A 20,509-nucleotide genomic window follows, 5' to 3' on the forward strand; every position below is an offset into this window, starting at 1 on the left:
TGGTACCGCTAAGATGGACCAGACCCAAAAAGCCCCAAACGAATGTGGACTGTTGCCGTATTTCTTATCCTCACCGTCTATTATCAGAACATCAACCAACGGTTACGGTTTTTCGCGAACCGTCCGTTGAAGTTGGGTCCCATCGTACCGATGGTCCGATCATTAGGATGGGCCCATCAGCACAAATGAAAAGCCCGAGTATAACTTACATATCCTCGGGCCAAGGATAATATTCCTCTCTCTTTTTCTCCCCGATTTCTTCGACCCTTTGCATTTTGACGCTTTTCTCACTGTCTTCAAACCCCTCTCCTCTCCCAAACTCCTGCAATTCTATCATATCAATCCACGAAATGAAAAACCCAGATCCGATTTTCAACGATATTCTCTAAAATCAAGAAAAAATTTCGATCGATTCGACGGCCTGGGGCGGGTGGGAAGCCTTTTCTGGAGCTGGGTTTGGGTAGAAGCGATTAGAGATTTCAAAATCACACGAAAATCTCATTTGACTTTTGTTTTTTGAAGGATTTGGGATCTGGGTTTGATCGGAATAGAGTGGAGATGGATTGCTTGAGTTGGTTTGGATTGATTCGGCGGACCTCTGGAGAAGCAATGTGAAACGGGTTGGGTTGGAATTTTGGAGTTTGAGGGTGTTTGTTTTGGACAAAAAAGGTACTTTTTATCAGATTTTGTTTGATTTTGTAGGGATTTTTTTATTGACTTAGCTGTCTGGAAGATGGGTGGATGAATTTCAGTTTATTGGGTTATTTTGTTTTATTATTGTTTTTTAATATAATCTATATTAGCTGAGTTATTTTGTTTGTGTTAATTCTCTATGATTCTTGAGATTCAGTAGCAGTTTTTGTTGTGAAATATGATTATGGTGCGGGTTGTTTCACGATATGGTGATCGTGACCATTGGTCTGGTGGGCGGCCACGTGGTGGACCCAATAAGAAAGTTTGGTTCTTGGATGATCCTGGAAGTTCTTTTGTGTGTGTGTGTGTGTGTGTGTGTGTTGCGTGTTAAATGACTGACTATTTAATGGTTGTGCTTCATACTGCATGAGGAAAATGTTTTGTGATCTGGACTATTGTTCTAATGGGCCACCGCATTGATGGCTGTTCCTGAAAATTAGTGGTGACTGAATGATCATAAACTGTCTGGTAGTTGTTGGATTGGATTGATTAACATAGGTTGTTGCTCTTTATTTCCTTCGTTTTGCTAACTTTCCATTTATAGGCAACTGATTGCACAATTACCATGGCGCCTGTCTGGTAAATCTGGTTTCGAGCTATGGCCTGGCTACTGGTTTGATGAACATTGCCATGTAACATATTAATGCAAACCTCGAAAGGGGAAGCAGATAGATCAAAGAAAAGAAGAAAGAGATTGTGGTAAAGGACCGAACAATCCTCTAGCCGAAAGCTAGAGATCATGAATGCAAGACTTTAAGCAAGCTCAACAGTCCTCTAGTCTTGAACTAGAGATCACTTCCCCCCTTCAACAACTACCGTAGAGAAAGTAATAGAATTTTCATAAATGAGAATATAATTCAACTGTCTTATTCCATAGGCGTAGGCCTTATTTATAATTAGTCCTTACAATATGCTATAAAAATTATGGAATCTAAAAATAGAATTCCTAGCTAGCAAAGATCTAAAAAAAATAGGAAACAACCTAAATAAGAAGAATCTAAGATTACTTCTTGCCTGATATAAAGATATCAAAGGAAACTACCTAATATGGAGATTTAAAAGAAATGGAAAGTAAAGATATTTCCTAATGTAAAAATTTCCCTAAAAATGGAAAGTGGACCCTTTCTTGTTCACACGTGCGGAGCGTGTATGTGTGAGATGTGGGGTGATTGCATCACATGTGTACCTGAAAGTCCATGTAGAGCATGTATTGTAGCAACTACATCTTTTTTTATCCTTCTTTTTTTTTTTTTTTGGGGGTAATAATGGTTTTAAGGTATTATAAGGCTCTTGACAAAGGGTTTGCATAGTATGTTTGGCTTACCAGCGGGTCCTATCACTCAATGATTCAAACCATTGATATGATAGGCCTGTGGCACGATTAGAAGGCTAGTTGGACTCAAACCTGGATTCCTCTAATCCAATTCTTCAATTTCAAACCCAAGATTTTATTCAAGTTGAAACTTGAAAAACCCAGATTTGTATAAGGAAGAAAAGAAAACAATGGTTGTGTAATGCTGCTATTGATAGAGGCCTTATTTAGAGCCTGGCAGGGAGTTCCTTGGGACCCCGTAGGCAGAGGATAGCACTGCTTGTGTTTTCATGATTTGTCTGGTTTGAGTGAAATAATCAGACCTTCAGAAATGAGAAGCATCCTGTTTCGGGGGTTCTTAGTTGGGTGGGGCTTTGTTGAGGCTGTAGTAGAGTTTTGGGGCAGGTCTTGTTTTGTTTTCTGGGTGGCCTTGGGCCTTTTTGTGGGCTAGGTTTGGGTGGTTTTTGTATAGTTTTCTTTTCTTGTTTGTTTCTCGTTTGTTGGTTTTTCTGTTTCTTGGCTGCAGCCTTAATAAAGAATTTTCCATCACTAAAAAGAAAAGCAAAAAAAAAAAAAGAGAAGGAATAAAAGTAAAAGAAATAAAAGAAAGGGTTGTGTAACTGAAGGTTATATATTCGAATTAAAACTAGAAATACCCAGATTTGAATAAGGAAGAAAAAAAAAACAATGGTTGTGCCATAATTGCTACAACCACCTAGCCAATTACTAAAGATCACTTGAACCTACCTCTCTCTTTTTCCAAGCAATAAAGCCAAAATCCAAAGCTGAAAATTGTTATTCTCCAAGAGTAATAGGGTTGCTTGTCCAACAAGGCCTTAACACAAGCTAAAAGAAAAAAGAGAAAACCCTAATAATAGTGAAAAGATTAATTTTCCTTCACTTATGGGTATTTCACATTGGCTACAAGTAGAGGTATTTCAGTCAATTCTAATGCATTAAAAAAATAATAATAATAAAAAAGCAAAAGAAAAAGACTTAAAACTAAAGCAAACATCGAACATCAAAGCCACCTTGCATGTGGTGGTACGGGCCACACATGCGATCATGTTGGCCCACCCTGGACCTCTTTCAGTTCACACGTGCAAAGGACCTGGTCACACTAGCCTCACCTGATGCAGGGCAATTAACCACTTGCTCTAAAAGCTCGAATTGATAGAGCATGGAGAATTAATCCTTTTATCTCATAGCCCAAGCCCTAAATCCATGGGTTAGGTCCTTGGCAGAACCCTCCTCGTGGCCCTAAATCCATGGGTTCCGCCTCACACGAGCCATCCTCCTCACACGGGTCCTAAATCTATGGCTTTTGCGGGCCGCCCACTTCAGGTGTGCCCCTACATCCCACAGGCTACCCCACTCGAACCCAATGTGAAAATGCCCTCGCATTAATCACCCTCGGTGAGGAGTTTCGAACACGAGACCTCTTGATCTGATACCAATTTGATGCAGGACAATTAACCACTTGCTCTAAAAGCTCAAACTGATCGAGCATGGCGAATTAATCCCTTTATCTCATAGCCAGGCTGGGTTAGGTCCTCGGCTGAACCCTTTTCGTAGGCCCCAAATCCATGGGTTCCGCCTCACACGAGCCACCCGCCCCACATGGGCTCTAAATCCATGGATTCTGCGGGCCACCCACCTCGAATGTGCCCCTGCATCCCACAAGCCACCCCACTCGAACCTAGTGTGAAAATGCCCCGGCATTAATACCCTTGGTGCTGCATGCACCAAAAGTCTCCCATATTGGTGGAATGTACATATCTAATATTTGGTCATCTCTTGGTTGAATTTGAACTGTTCATGTATTTTCTTTCTTAACCATCTATTAATTGGGGCACCTATTAAACAGTTATTATTTTCCATCTGGGAAATTTTTGGTTCATTTTCCATTCACAATAATATCAGCAATTTGGATTACTGAACCATGAGCCCCTCTTGTAGAAAATGAAAGCCTAAATGGTTCTGTACAAACAATTGGCTGTGCATTGTATAATACTACTTATTGTTTTAGCCTGTCTAGATGTAGTTTGAGAGGTTGCTTTGATCACATAAGTGGTTTCTTATTACAATAAATTTGGGAATTTTGTTTAGGGCTCATTTGGTAGCGTGGGTTTGAAGTCCCATGGAATCAAGGAGATTTTAGTCCGTACGGAATCTAGTGGATTTGAATTAAGACCTTTGAAGTGGGAGTTCAAAAAGAGCTCTTTTGGAGGATTGGGGTTCCTACCAAATCCAAATCCCCCCAATTCCTAACTACCAAATACCCAAAAAAACAGAAAATCCCCACAAATCCATCTAATTCCATGCTGCCAAGTGAGCCTGTAATTTCTTCCGTCTTCCATTACTTTGTCACCAGAAATGACCAATTAGTTTTTTCTTTTTGAAAGATAAAATGACCATTTAGTTGGAATAATTGATGTGGGAAATTTGGAACTATTGGAGTTAGTTATGATGCACTTCTCCTTATTTTTAGAATGTACATTGTTTCTTCGGTTACATTCTTTATAATGTATTGGAAAAGAAATCAGGTTTACGAGCAGTTCTGATTTGAGTTAGGGTCAACCTGGATCCAACCTGATTATTAGTTGAACACCATGATTTGGATCTGTCTGAACTGCCAAACACCAAATATTGTGCATATCCAGATTTGGGTGAGACCAAGATCATGGATTACGCCTGACTTGCTGACACTCTAGAAATGTAAACGGATTTGTATCTCACATATCCAAGTCGAGCCAGTGATGTAGGCATATAGGGCCACACTGTCTTGCTACTTTAAAACCCGTGATTTTGTTGATCAGGGTCATGAACGGATTGTAATTTGACTCTGGAGGACCATGATCGTGATCACATGAAGAATGGACTACCATCTTGGGTCTCATATGAAATGAAGAATTCTCTAGCTGAACAACTTCCTACGCCACATAGTTCCGTGTGAAACAGGCTTCCCTATTTAGTTTAGTTAGTCTTTTAGTTATTTAAGAATTGCTATTTTTTTTTGTTAAAAATCCAATCAGAATCTTACTTAGTAGTACCTTTCAAAAAGAAAAAAAAGAAAAAGAAAAAAAAACAAAAGCAAAAGCAAAAACTTACTGAGTAGTTTAATTATTAGTTAGCCTAAGGGTCAGGCAACCCCCTTCATATATACTGCTATAGTTTATTCATAATGAATACGGTGAGTTGAGAACTTATTCTTCTTCTAGCTTGAGGTTTTCCTTGCTATTCCCAGCATGTGTTGAAGGATCGTGGTTTGATCCCACTCGAGCTAATAGCAACCTTTCATGTTTGTGGAGGCAATTACAACCTGCTGAGTTGCTCATAGTTCTCTTGTTTTCTAAGTTTTTGTCAATCCATCGTTGAGCTTGTGCGGGAATCTAAAGCCTATTTATCCCCACGTTGACTCTTGTTAGTTTTTCTACTGCATGCACATTGAGCCATTTTTGTCAGTGATGGTCACTGTTAAGTGGTATTAGAGCTGAAGATGCTATAAACCTGCTATTCTTTATTGCAATGGTATCTGAGAGATAAAAGGAAGTCAAAGAAGATGTGGGAAAAAGAGATACAAGAAATCATTGTAGGAATTGAAGTGTTGGATTAGATATTGCAGTGTTGAAAGGAAGCCTATATCGAGTCTCAGTCCATATAAGTCAAGTACTTATCAATGGAGATCCAAATATGATGAATAAGGATGCAAGTAAGAACCACGCTTGTGAAGATTGTGATCCTAGATGAATCTAATGTTGGAATGGTGGGTGGATCCCCAAATGGATCGGATGATGGACCAGCTGACACTGCTCACAATGGATGTGTGACTGTGACAACTTTGGATGTGAAATGGTCATATCGATAGAATTTAACAAGAACCAATTACAACAGCGATTGTATCAATTAGAGCAAACTCAACAAAACCAAATCATGTTAGGCTGTGCCCTCATTGCCTACAAATGCATCGACTCTTGATACAAGGAAGGTGTGAAAGGATTAGTGCACAAGTTGGACATAGAAAATGCTTATGATCTTGTTAGTTCGAGCTTCTTGGACTATATGTTGGGTTGGTTGGGATGTGGCTCGAAATTGAGGGGGTGGAAGAGAGAGTGCGTTCATTCAGCTAGGTTTTTGGTGTTGGCCAACGGATTTCAAACCATTGCAAGGGATTCAGCAGGGCAGCCCACTTTCACCATTCCATTTTGTGTGGTGAAGCTTTAAGCAGGGTGCTAGTTGAAGTTTAGGTGGTTGGTATTTTTTGTGGTTTGGAGTGAACAAAACGAATTCTCGGATCTCCCGTCTTCAGTTTACCTATGACACAATCTTAGTTTACGATGAGGATGAAGACATGGCAGGCAAACTTAGAATGCTAATTTTGTGTTTTGAAGCTTTTCAGGTCTAAAAATCAATATAGCTTAGAGTGAGATGTTGGGTAAGCAAATGTCAGTGGAGGAGGTTGGTCCGATGGTGCGGATTTTTGAGTATAGGGCGGGAACTTTTTCCTCCAAGTATCTCGGGTTGCCACATCCCCAAAGCGTTTACGGGATGTGATCGTGGATTGCTTTGAAAGTAAGTAATCAAAATGGAAGAGTCATATCTATCATTTGGTGGTCATGGTTTGGGATGGAAGAGAGGAAGAACTTTCACCTCATGGCTTGGGAAGTGTATAAGCCACGTGAAGAAGGGATCTGGAAAAGGTGAACAAGGTCCTTCTAGGAAAATGGTTGTGGAGATTTGGTTTGGAAGAGGAGGCCTTGTGGAGAGGTGTCATCGTTGCTAAGTACGGTAGCCAAGATGGAGGGTGGTTGGTTAAAGACCCTCTTTATGGAGCGTCTGCAATTTGGAAGGGGGTTTCTACTTAGAAGGCTAAATTCAATGAGGAGGTCAGGTTCTCTCTTGATAATGGGAAATAATTTGATTTTAGAAAGCTGTGTGGGTCGGGGCTGCCCCTCTTTCAGATCGTGTTTCCAAGACTAGCAAGTCTCTCTTTTGAGAAAGATGTTTTGGTATGTAGTTGCTTATCTTTCAGTAGTAATGTAACCATTTGGACCCCTCCTTGCCGAAGAAGCCCATCAAATGAGGAAGTGGAGGTATTTGCTGCGCTTCTAGGGCGTCTCCAAAATTGCATCCCTGTGAGAGAAGATCAGGATAGGATGGTCTGGTTAAAGGACAAGGCAGGTTGCTTCTCGATTTGATCCTTCTATGATTTACTTTGATATTTGTTGGAGGAGGGGCTGGCTGCGTGCAGGTTTCATATGTGGCAATATGGTGCCCTGTCCAAAGTTGTGGCTTTTGGCTGGTTAGCTGGGAGAAAGAAAGTACCAACTTTTGATAATCTCCGAAGGAGGGTTATGGTGCTTTCCCACGTGTGCATGATGTGTATGGTGGAGGCAGAATCTGTGGATCATCTCTTCATCCATTGCCAGGTTGTGTGGAAGGTGTGGAGCAGTTTCATTCAATATATCGTGGGCTGTGCTAGGTTCGATTGGAGATTTAATTATGGCTTGGCATGGTGTGGGGCTGAGGAAGCATGTGAGAACTCTACGGAGGTTGGCTTCCTTGTGGGCAATCTGGGTAGAAAGAAACAGGAGATGCTTTTGGAACAAATCAAGTTTGGCCAGGGAAGTCTATTGTAAAGCTAAGATCTTTGTTTTTGAATGGGCTTCTTGCTTTAAATCCCTTGAGGAATGTAATTTTTCTTTTATGCTTCAGTTGTAGCTTTTGTGCCATCTTGGTGCTTTAATAAAACTCCAGTTACCTTTATAAAAAAAAAAAACTGCAATTTATTTGTTTCCTTTCCATGATTTGCTTTCGGTTGCATCATCATCACCACCATCATCATTTGGTATCAATTGCAAGTTTTATTCAAATTCCATTGTATGGTTTTGGTGTGAAGCATTTATGGTCGTTGTTGAAATAGGTGTGATGGAGATATCGTGGTTAAAGGCTTTGCTTGACAGCATCTCTCAATTCAGTCTTTCTTCATCATCATGTAACAATATAACATCTGAACCGGTTCGGAAATACTACCAAAAGATAGATGAAGCTTTGGAGCTCTTGAGGCCAGTGCTTGATGAAATTGTCGATTCCGAGATAGCTTCAGATGACCACCTCAGTAAGGCATTGGAAGAAATGGATGCATTTGTCAATGAAGCGAGGGAACTCATTGAAAGCTGGCACCAGATGATGAGTAAAGTTTATTTTGTAAGTTTGCGACTTGGATACAGAGTGTAGTTTGTGATTTTCCATTTAAGAAATGCTATTGTGAAGTATGCTTACTAGAAGTTAGATCAAGTGCTATTCCTGCTGTACACATGGCAAATGTGTGTGGTGATGGGACCATTGGTCTGGTGAGCCACTGCATGGATGGGACGTAGGCTTGTTATTGGTTAAAAAAACGATAGGACAGATTGACAATCAATGCGATTTGACAACTAGTGCCACTTTCATGCTGTGCATCATTTTGCACCAATGTTAGATGTGACGGTCTGAAACTCAGGTGGATTGTGGGCCACACATATGTTGATGTAGACCATTGGAGGGTTCACTTAATGGTGCCTTCTCCTCATACACATGGGGCTCACAGGATAAATGGGCTGACATGGTTTCTTGGCCAAGGCATCTACATGGTGGCCCCACATGATTCATGGTTTGGATGTGGCATGTGTGGTACATGTTGTCATGCATGGCTGCATTTAGGTGGGTTCAAACAGACTGGTATGTAAAATCAGTAGTACTTGGAAAGTTGATTAGTTGATATCAGGCAGTTTTAATTTACAATTCTAGTTTTTAACCATAAATCCTATAGAACAAATGTGCTACAATTAATCTCTCAGACATGGCTCGAGTGCTACATGTTTTTTTGTTGAGGAAAACTTTGATACTCTGGCAGCGTGTGATGGATGATACGCATGTACTTAGAAATTAGTTAGAAATTGCATGGGTCATACAAGTGAAGTCGAAATAAGCTGTCTAAATTATGGTCTCTAGTTTTGATGTATCACGAACCAAACTTGTGGTTATTTGATGATCCGACTATTGGATTGGTGGGCATTTATTGGGTGGTTAGAAAATAATCAGAGGTTAGGATTGTTCAACCAATCTGACTTTGGGACTGTGACTTGGTGACAATGGTTTCCATAATTTTGTTGGTTTAATTGAAATAATGTTTTGCCCTGTGTACAATTTCTAAGTGTCTGCACGTCAAGTGTCATACGCAGCCTGAGTATCACATCACTCCCCTTTTTTCTTTTTCTTTTTTTTATGGACTAGTATTCTTCTTTCTTTGATTTTTTTTTTTTTGCTCGTATGTAATTTTCTGTTGATGCTACATATAGGCAGGACATTTCTTTGCTGTAGAGTTTCTATTTCCATGAAGCTACTGAGATTTTCTATGCAGGATGGATCATTTGAGGAGTTTTGCTAACCCCACATGCATTCTGCCACACATGTTTGTGGGTCATCCGGGCCATGCACTAGGTGGGGCTTGCCAAGTAGATGACCTGGCCCAGAAATGATGCTTGCCTCACACATACATGAACAATGGGCAGCTAAGTTTGTAATGGCCCATATTAAGTGTTCGTGTGTGGCCCCACATGAATTTTGGGTTGTTCCATCTTATGGTGGGGCTCTGCCAATACATGGCTCAGATGTTTGCCACCCATTGGCAATGGCCCATGCTAAGTGTACGTGTGTGGCCTGCCTGAATGTGTAAGTACCTTAGCTGAGATCTCTTTTGAAATGCATATGTTGCATCTGTTCTTCGTATGAGCTATGTCAGCTTCTCTCAGTTCAATACACCTCATGTTGATCTGATACACACAAAGGGCTGATTCTGTCCCCGCCAGCCATATTCTGGAGCTTTTGTCAGATGTGCATGGATGACTAGCTTTAAAACCACAGCTTTATTCCACTAGGCTGTCACTAACCAGCTACCATTTGCCACTTCTAGGTTTTGCAAATCGAATCAACAATAGCAAAGATTCAGACATCCGGGTCAGAGATTTGCAGGATAGTGGATTCTTTGCTTCAGTCTCTGGCTGACTGTTCAAATACAGCATTTGTTCAGGTACTGACAAACATGTTTGGAATTCTAGACTGTTGCTTAGACCCACATGCGCCTCCCACATACCTGTGGGACACCTGAGCCATGCATCAGGTGGGCACTGCCATGTAGATACTTTGGCCCCAAAATTAGGCTGGTCACTCATCAGGTGGGCCATTCATAGACGTATGACGGGGCCCACGTGATTTATCGCTCTGGTGTCCCACAGACAAGCCATGTTTCACGTGTGTGAGACATCCGAGCCATGCATCGGGTGCGCACTGCCGTGTAGATGACCTGGCCCAAAAGTAGGCCAGTCGCTCATCAGGTAGGCCATTCATATATGTATAAATGGTCCCACTTGATTCATTGCTCAGGTGTTCCACTAATGTGCCAAGTTGATTCACATGGCTGCATGTGTATGTTGGTGTTCCTAGCAAAGGTCAGAGCTCTCTCTATCCTTCCCTCACTCTCCATTCACTCTAGATTTCATAAATGTATGTAGGCCTGGCAATGGGCCAGGCCCAGGTGTGGATTTTGATCTGGTCGAGCTGGTCCTATTCAAATTTTGATTTTGCTGGGCCCAGGCTGCCCATTGCCAACCTTGCATGTATGTCTGGCTTCTCTCCTAATGCATGCTGTTGGCGTGGATCATTTCAGAACCATATACAGAAAATTCAGTGCACTGAATATGAAAAAACATCTGATGCAATCGAAGAAGCCATGCATGATCTACAAGAGGATGCCACACCAAACTTGGAGACCTTGTCGAAGATCACGGACACCTTGAACTTGAGGTCGAATCAGGAACTGCTACTGGAAGCTGTGGCCCTCGAGATGGCAAAGTCCGATCGCGACAGGAATGACGGAGAGGCGGAACGCATTGATAATATGATCTCGCTGGTCACGCACATGCATGACTCCCTCATGAAAGTAAAACAATCTCAGACTGTTAATGGGGTGCCGATTCCGGCCGATTTCTGCTGTCCGCTTTCTCTCGAGCTGATGTCCGACCCAGTGATTGTTGCATCCGGGCAAACCTATGAGCGGGCCTTCATTCGGAGATGGCTCGATCAGGGCTTTATGGTTTGCCCCAAGACACGTCAAACTCTTGCTCATACCAATCTAATTCCGAATTATACCGTTAAAGCGCTAATAGCAAACTGGTGTGAGATAAACAACATAAAGCTTCCTGATCCGATGAAGTCAGTGACATTAAACCAGCCCTTGGCTCTTCTTGCCCATCCAGATGGCAGCACTGGAGATTCCCATATCCTTCCTCATACGGGCCATGCCTCCAGAACGAACCATCCCAGATCACCTGAATCGATTCGGTCCATGAATTTGCATAAGAGCTTCACTTCGTCTAATGGGGCCCAGTCAAATAACAGACCTGTCTCTCCTTCACGTCCTGATTCATGCATGGAAGGTACGTTGGTTAGTCGGCCAGGCGCATCTTTGGTTGCAGGGAATGGGGTTGAGACAGATATCGTCCGGGTATCGCAAGTAGGTTCTGGAGATGCAGAAGTGATATCGGAAGAGCAAGATGTGGGTTCAGTGGGCCAAACTAGTGCAGTCAATGAGCAGTCTCAGGGCCATAACCGAACTGCTTCTGCCCCGAGCGTTGTTTCTAGTAGTGAGTATCATCAGGGATCGGGAGATGCCAGTGAGGGCCCACCTGTTTCAGGCGACCTCACGCATTACAGCAGTGACACGTCTGGGGAACTGACATCAGAGGCCCCCGCACCATCTGCTCCACGTAGAGAACCTGAATTCTCACCCAGGTTGTCTGAGATGCGGTCAACTAGAAGCCAGATCATTTGGCCAAGGCCACTGGAAAGGTTTGTCCCGAGGATTATTTCTTCTCCGTCTTTGGATATGAGACCTGACCTCTCTGGCGTTGAAGCCCAGGTTCGGAACTTGATCGAAGACCTGGAGAGCAGCTCGGCTGATGTTCTAAGGGCAGCCACGCATGAGCTTCGCCTTCTTGCAAAGCACAACATGGACAACCGCATCGTGATAGCCAACTGTGGGGCCATCACCCATCTGGTCCATCTGCTGCACTCGACGGACTTGAAGACCCAAGAGAACGCTGTGACTGCGCTGCTGAACCTATCGATCAACGATAACAACAAGATGGCAATTGCCGATGCGGGGGCCATCGACCCGCTTATCCACGTCCTCAAGATGGGGAATGCGGAAGCGAAAGAGAACTCTGCTGCGACCCTTTTCAGCCTCTCTGTCATTGAGACGAACAAGGTCAAGATCGGGCGGTCTGGCGCGGTCGAGCCCCTCGTGGAATTGCTGGGCAACGGAACTCCTCGAGGGAAGAAGGATGCTGCAACGGCTCTGTTTAACTTATCCATATTTCACGAGAACAAGCTCCGTATTGTGGATGCCGGGGCTGTGAAGTACCTTGTTGAGCTGATGGACCCCGCTGCAGGTATGGTAGATAAGGCGGTTGCTGTTTTGGCTAACCTTTCCACCATACAGGAGGGGCGGACTGCAATTGGCCAGGAAGGGGGAATCCCGGTTCTTGTGGAGGTTGTTGAGTTGGGATCATCAAGAGGGAAGGAGAATGCTGCAGCGGCTTTGCTACAGCTTTGTACAAACAGCAATCGATTCTGTACTCAGGTTCTCCAGGAAGGTGCCGTGCCGCCATTGGTGGCATTGTCGCAGTCTGGGACTCCGCGAGCCAGAGAAAAGGTACTATGACTATACTCCATGTTGCTTAAGCTCATGCACAACTCTCCATGAGTGACCCCACAGGTGGTCACACTTGCATTTGTGTAGGATATCTGAGCTGTGGGTCAAGTGGGCCCAACCAAATGGTTGACCTGCCCTAGAAATCGGTCTGGGACACTCATCAAGTGGGTTACATGTCTATGTTGGATGTGGAATGTTGGCATTTTGTAAATTGCCCATCGTTTCTATCCTGCCTATGTGTTGATCCAACTGGACTTTCCGGCCAGGTCATCCAGACGGTAGCTTTGGATGTCCCACAGACATGCCAGGTGAGGGTGCAAGTGGAGAGGGGTGTGTGGACTTAGCAAAGTTCCTCTCTTTTTCTTTTTTCTTCTTTTTTTTTGGGTGTGTGTGTTAGCTGTGTATGCTGGTTATCCAAGCTGGGCAAAAGATGGGCCACACCAAGAAGATCACCTGGCATGAAAATCAGGCAGCCCATTCATTTATGTGGGCCCCACCTGTATATTGAACCATATCATCATCTGTAATTGATTTCGATGGTGTGGCTTGCAGGATGAGTGAATCAGCCTATTTTCATTCAAGGCGATCTTCTTGGTGTGGCCCACCCTCTGCACGACTCAGATGTCCAAAAATGTGGAACATGCTGGTGGGAATGTTGGGGCTGCATGTGAGAAGTTTATATTATGTATTATAAATGTAGGGTATCTGTACGATACATGGCCTGCATCTTTGGACAATTTGCATGGGTATTCAATTCTAACAAGCAGGGCCCATTATTCTGTTATCTGGACCATTGGTTTGTTGATTTCCTACATGGATGGAGCATGCGCTGAAAATATTTCAAATTGGGTGACTGCAGTAACCAATATAGGTCCATTTTCGGTTGAATGTGGATCTCTGTTGCATTTCTCAACCGTCCATCCATCTGTAGGCCATGAATTGAAAGTTTAAGATTATCTTACTAGGAATTTTGAGGCATAGTCCATCCACGGTGGGCACTACAGATCAATGGTCTGGATTGTTTAACCAGGAGTTCCACTTGTCAGAATTGAGAACCAATGTATACTGTTCAATCAAAGGTCTATGTATATAATTTCTCATATGTGCATGCATGCATGTGGATTTATGGTCTTTTGTAACCTCACCTCTGCCTGCCATTCATGGGCGGGCCCATGTTTTCTGCTGGTGCTCGCATCTTTTGCATACCAAGAGGGCTTGAGAGCACCAGCTTTCACCTAGTAGCTTATTAGCTGGAAATACCTGCAAGCTGAGTCCCACCAACTCAATCAGGCAATGTGAGGACGGAAAAGGTTCTTTCCCTAATGTATTCAGGATGAATTACATGATTCCATATGTTGGGCCCTTGTTCTGTGATCCAAACCATTGGTGTGATAAGCCCAACCTTGGACAGGGGATGCCATACAAATCTCCTACAATTAAAGATCCTAACCCTATTGTTGAATGTGGACCGTTGCTGTAATTTTGTTCTCTCTTAGCTGTTGGTTTGTAGACCACCATGTTGAAGGATGGGATCTAGAAATCAGGGAGATTCCGACGGCACCCCCTCCATGGTGGGGCCCATCAAATCGATGGTTTGGTCACCGAATCATTGGATCAACATCTGCAGCATTCTGCACATTTGTAGAATGTACTGGCCTGTTAATTCGTGCATTATATTTCTCTCAATCTTTCCACTATTGTGAATTTTGCTAGCGCTGTTCATCATTTGTTACTTTCCTGGTGTGGTGATCCAGAACGTTCACCTAGTAGGGCCCATAATGTATTGGCGTGCAAAAAGTCCTTTAGGTAGATCCTCGTCTTCCACACGAAGGCTTTGAAAATGTGGGACCATTGTTTCTAACCATCCTCTACAAGGCTGGTGAAGATGATCAATTGGAATTTTTTCTTCATGTGGGCCCATCCATGTTGGGGCCTCTAGATGAAAGGTCTTGATCACAGCTTGGTGGGGCCCAAACAGCGTGCAATATCCTTGCTAAAAAAAGATTCAGGACTTAGATTTGGATTTCCCAATCTGTTTTGCAGGCGCAACATCTTCTTACCTATTTCAGACAGCGACATGGTAATGCTGCGAGGTCTTGATATATGGCAGAATGTCCGTGCCCAGCTGCTGTCTCTCTTTCTCTCTCTCTTTATGTCTGAACCATGTATATCTATCGGTGCTCTGGGCCATGTGTTTGGTAGGTACGAAAAAAGCATGAATTCCGCCGAATGTTGCAGGGCTAGACCCGTGTTAGTTCTGCACCGTTGAGAAAATGACAGTGATTCATCCTCCTCACATGTGGCACTAGCGTACAGCTATCCAGACCATCCAAATTGTGGGTCCCATCGTGGATGGATCATCTCTCTAAAATCACTTGTTCATCCAATTGATGGTTAAAAAGTAAAATGGTGAGTGGTCCAAATTCAGAGGGAGAAATCAAATGGCTAATGATATCATCTAAGTGCAATTTTTTGGTTATCCTTGATCCACAGTTGGGTCAGCGAATTGGGTGGTCTGGGTTGCCGTATTGCTATGCCAGTTGTAGGTTTGAAGAATCACTACCATTTACATGTTGGGGTCCAGCCACTGTCGCAATGCTAGCCGTGAAAAAAAAGAAAAGAATAGAAAAAAAGAATGAGCTTTTTTGGGTGTCTTTGATTTGTAAAAACGATTTGTAGAGCGTTGGTTCGAAGTCCGCTGATTATTTCTTCCGAATGAATCGGTGTATGTGCAATATGTATGTGGTGAAAACTACAACATGACTGTCGCTGTTTTCAGCTTTGTAATATGATGGGTGATTAGTAATTCTTTTGTATGTAATTTGCATCACAAACTGGCCTTTTTGTTCTCCTTGCCGTGTTTCTCTTGAGGATTTAGACAGTCCTCGGTCTGAGGATGTGCGCGGGTAGTGTTTTAGTCTGTACGAGTGGGGCCCATGGTTCGTGCAGTCCAAACGGTTGGCTCGATTGGCATGCCCCGGATGGACCACGCACAAAAAATCGCTCAGGTTGGACATCTTATCTACTGATCTTGGGATTTGTTTGAATGCAGACTGTGTGGTTATTTCACTTATATTTACTGTTTATTTGCAGCCTAGAAATTGGACCAACAGGATTGTCCTATCAAGAATTACTGGAGCATGTCCATTGAGAGTGGAGAACCGGATTGGATCATTCAATGCGCTCGTACAAACTGACGATCAGGTCTGTTTCATTTCCTCAGGTCAGGCATCCTGTAATCGCTCTTCTCTAGCTCGAATGTACTGATATGGACCATCCAAATTGTGGGCCCCATCGTGGATTGATTGTGCCTGAAATCATGCTGATCGGATGATCTTAACTGTAATTTTGTCTGTCGAATTTGGCTGTTGACTGTTTTCTCTTTAGCTGTTCATTTGATTCCTGGAAATTCAATGGTTGGGTTTGTACCGTTATTGATTTTGGGCTATGCTCCATCTACAGTGGGTCCCTATGATTGATGGTCCAGATTTTTGTGAATGGATGTGTATGGTATTAGCCTGGCCACAGTTTTATTATCTGCTCATATGCTTCGATGGTAGTTTAATTCACAGCTATTTGGAATGTATCTAATCACCACCCTCCACTCTTCAAAGGATATGTTAAGATCATGATAAGGAGGCATGCTATCTCGGGATCACATGTGGGTCCCACCATGGATGTTGCCACCTCCAAAATCATCATCTTGATCGAGTGATCCTGACTAGTGGTTAATCAAACCAGTCTTTTGGAAATAAATAGTTTATAACAGCAAGTTGATGCCATCATGGTGGACCCCATTGAATGTGGGTGAGGCTGATGAAGAGCTCACGATCATTTTATCGGCTTTCGAAGAAGCCCAAGAACATGTGATTCTGGCCTGAACTGTTAGGGGAGAAAAATGATCCAGTGCTTCTATAGCATTATTAACTTATTGTGCTCATAGTTGCATTGGAATTCTTGGACACGTTAATCAATCTATCTAAACCGTCCATTAGGCCCATCCTGCATTTCATGGGCCACCGTGAAAAATCCAATCTGATTGAACAAATGCTAGCCAGTGATTAATAGCCTATAAAAACAGATAGTCAAGATCATTTATGAATAGGATGGGTACAACCAACAATCAGTACCATCCTTTTCTTGGGTCATTATGGATTGTACGTTTGAAAGAATCACAAAAAAAGAAAGGCAATTTGATGATCTATAAGATTGTTTAATTAGCATGATTTATGCATGATGCCCCGGTGAAGTGGATACGGAATCCACCCGTTGGAGGATCCATATTGATCAATCCAACCGTCCAAATGTCCTAATGGGGCACTATTAACTTTTTCTTTTTAGAGCACTAGTTCATTTTTCATTGCCAAAGTATGTTTGAGGGTGCAAGGGTGATGGGGATGAGAGTTCATCTAGTCCACATTGCCAAAATGTTGTACCAGTCTTTTTGGTGCTTGAGCACAGTACATGTGGTGTAACAATGTGCTACTGTTCATCTTCAAGTGCCTACATGCACCATTTTGTCCATCTTTCTTTGGCTATGCATGTGCTAATGTGCCATGTGTGTCACTATTTTTATTTTTTTATTTTTTAACACCTCATGTGTCACATGTGTCACTGTTTATCTTCAAAATCTTCAATGTACTACACATGCCACTATCCATCTTCTATCAATCAGCATGTGAGAATGTCTAACATATGCCACCATTTAGCTTCAAGCTCAACACATGCCACTGTCCATCTTCTATCACTTTGCATATGAGAATGTCCAACATATGTCATCGTCTAGCTTTAAGCTCACCGCCCACGTTCGACATGTGCCAACATATATCTTCAAGCACCCAGATGTACCCATGTTGCACTTGTGCCATATATGCTATTGTACATTTTCAAGTGTGGCACATATGTCCTTGACAAGCTAACGGGTATCAAGTTTATCATAGAATACTTTTTTTTTCTCCAAAATGATGAGATTTGAAAAGCTCCTAATTTATGGGGTTTGAATTTTATTATATTTCTACGTGCTTGGAGAGATGTTGTTCTCTATGAATGAGCCATCTTTTTTTTTTCCTTCTGGGTCTGATGCTCAAGTAGATTAGAGTGGCGCTATATGCAAATAATTTGGAGTTGCTACTAGCTAAATGAAGCTTATAATTTATGGTCAACTAGAAGCATATAATCACTTGAGAGTTGGAGAGTTGCAAGGCTCCCTACCTCGAGTGACTCTAGCGGTTGGTCTGCAACCATAGATTCAAGTAGGGACTTAGGTGACAGAAAATGAAGGGCTTACCTATCATTTTTTGCTTGCACAATATGCGATCTCTATTTTATTAGATTTTAGTGTTTTGGGAGTTTCGGTAGAATTCTAGCACCGCTATATTTTCCACTGCTTCACAGAATTCATTAGAACAAACAATAAGGGCGTGTTTGGATGCCTGTAAGTTGGCTAAAAAGAGAAGTGATTTATAGGGAAGTCACGTACAAGTTGTGTTTGGAGGAGAAAATTCAAGTATGAGTCTCTTAAATAAAAATCTACAAAAAAAAAAAATTTGCAGGGGGATGGTGGTGACTTCCTTCCAAGTCACTTACAAGCCCGACGGCCATTTGTTTAAAAAGAGAGGAATAGGGAGAAGCCCACCAACCACCACAGCCATTAATCTCTCCCTCTCTGCAATCGTCTCTCTCTCTCTCTCCAATTGTTGCCACTCTCTCCCTCTCTCCTCTGCAAGCAGGGATGCCTCTGGAAACCCTTTTTTTTGGATGCCGGTATCCAGTCTAGAGTTATTACGCGGTCGTGACAGTTGAATGGTACATTCACTCCGTCCATTAATTTTGCCAGCTCATTTAAGGGCTTGGTCCAAAAAAGGAAGCAGATCTAAATCTCAGGTGGGCCACACCGGAATAAGTGATGATTAAACGTTAATAACTTCCAATGGCCCACTGTAATGGTTTTTTTCCCATCCAACCTGTTGATAATGTCTCCGAGACCTAGATGACAACAAAATAGAAATGTCAGCTTGATCTAAAACTTGTGTGGCCAACGGGAAGTTTTCTTGGTGAGTATTCAGTTATAATTTTTGTGTGGCCTACGTGAACGACTCTTTTTCTGTACTGTGGCCCACCCAAAATATGGATCTGCTTCACATTCTATTCATTCGGATTTTCAATGCTTTTCAAGTTGACCAAAGATAATATTATTGAAGTCCAATTGAAGTTTGAAGAGTAGTTTATTCTCATACGATATTTCTACGACTATATAATATCAGTGGGGAGGGACAATTTCCCCCCCTACAATTAGTTTTAGGGGATCATTGAACTTTTGTATATTCAAAGTACAAGGAAAGTTTGTCTGAAAAAAATACTAAGTTTATCTTGGTAATGTAACATCTTGGATTTTCAAAAAAAATCTTGAATTTTTTTTTAATTGACTTATAATATCACTTAATGACCATTAGCATTCAATGTTAGTTTATACAGATGGTACCGGTAAAGAACCGCACAAGTCCGATTAATCAACCGTAGGAAGCCACTAAATCCACCCGATCACTTGAACATCAAGTGTAGCCCCATGATTTACTCACATAGGACCCAAATCTAACCAACTCATCGCTAACTAATCAAGACAATCATGACTAAATTAAAGATCTAACTGGGGCCAAGTCAGATAAGGCCCGGATCTTGAATAATAGACTAAATCAACCCTGTTACTCTTTTAGCCTAAAACCAACTGTTTAGAGTAATCATGACCAAATCTCCACTTTCACTAGTTATAAATAGGTCACACTAAGAACATAGTTAATCTAAACCCTAATCATTGCCCATGAGAAATCTCAATACGTGATTCATTCCAGAAATGTCCCGATTTCTCGAACAAGCTATAGACTGCTCGTTGGTGGGCCACTAGTCCAAAACTATAGAATAATGTCCGTCTTACTGCGCTTGACGTCCATCGCGGGAGTCGGACCTGAGTGCAATCCAGAACCGCTCAACTTGAGCCAAAGGATGAATGCATGAGAAGTGCAAATACCATTAAAGAATGAACTGAAACTTAAGTGAATTGGGTCGTCCACTCTTATACAAAGTTGAGGATTTCGGACTATCGGTTTACGACCAAACTTCACCCGTGAAGTAAGGATATTTCCTTGCTCATATCCGCGATATTTCCTTGCTCATATCCGCATATCCGCGGCCCCGATCGACTATCGGTGACCGTTGAACAAACTTCTAATTATATATGTCGATCGGCGCATCCAAATGGCGGGCCAATCATATACATACATAGATCATCATTAGGGCTAACTATCCTACGGTGTATATCAATATGTACACCCCATAGTGAGCCCTAGAGCTTAGAAAGACCCTCCCATAGGTCTAGTATAGTAAAAACCTAACCCTTGGGGCCATTTACACCAAATCTGGCATTATAAAAGGGCCTAATTTGGGCACCCCCTCTCCCCATACGATTTTGCCCTAGATAAAAGAAAGAGAGAAAGAGGAAGAGAGAAAGGAAGAGAAGAATAGAGAGTAGGGTGGGGGAGGCTTTAGTGCTCCCCTTCATCGATCTCCTCCAATCAAGCCCTAGCGTCGATCATTTCCTTCCGCCGAATCCACCTCATTCGCGATTAGAAGGAATCATTTTTCCCAATTTTCTAACCCAAGGAGCGCCATGAGTTGGGTGAAACGTCACAAGGTGCGGACTATTATCCTTAGGTGGCCTAGCACCAATTTTATTACGAATCTAATGATTTTGATTG

The 20,509-nt window shown here is 42.5% G+C and overlaps 1 protein-coding gene across 5 annotated transcripts; it reads left to right on the top strand.

The window, feature by feature from the left end:
• Positions 1-264: 264 nt before the first annotated feature.
• LOC131220854 (U-box domain-containing protein 4-like) lies at positions 265-16,294 on the top strand. Of its 5 annotated transcripts, XR_009158869.1 has the most exons (6): positions 266-669; positions 7,929-8,212; positions 9,960-10,076; positions 10,713-12,758; positions 13,311-13,425; positions 14,802-15,574. XR_009158869.1 is itself a non-coding variant. In XM_058215700.1 (5 exons), the coding sequence occupies exons 2-5, from the start codon at positions 7,934-7,936 to the stop codon at positions 16,023-16,025; spliced, it is 2,616 nt and encodes an 871-aa protein (XP_058071683.1). In that variant the 5' UTR covers positions 266-669; positions 7,929-7,933; the 3' UTR covers positions 16,026-16,294. The 5 variants fall into 5 exon arrangements, 4 of the variants coding, with proteins under 4 accessions (XP_058071685.1, XP_058071683.1, XP_058071684.1 ...); XM_058215700.1 differs by lacking the exons at positions 13,311-13,425; positions 14,802-15,574 and adding an exon at positions 15,852-16,294; XM_058215701.1 differs by lacking the exon at positions 13,311-13,425 and having other exon boundaries at positions 268-669.
• The last annotated feature ends 4,215 nt before the right edge of the window (positions 16,295-20,509 follow it).

The sequence above is a fragment of the Magnolia sinica genome, chromosome 12 (assembly GCF_029962835.1).
Source record: "Magnolia sinica isolate HGM2019 chromosome 12, MsV1, whole genome shotgun sequence".
NCBI lineage: Eukaryota > Viridiplantae > Streptophyta > Magnoliopsida > Magnoliales > Magnoliaceae > Magnolia > Magnolia sinica.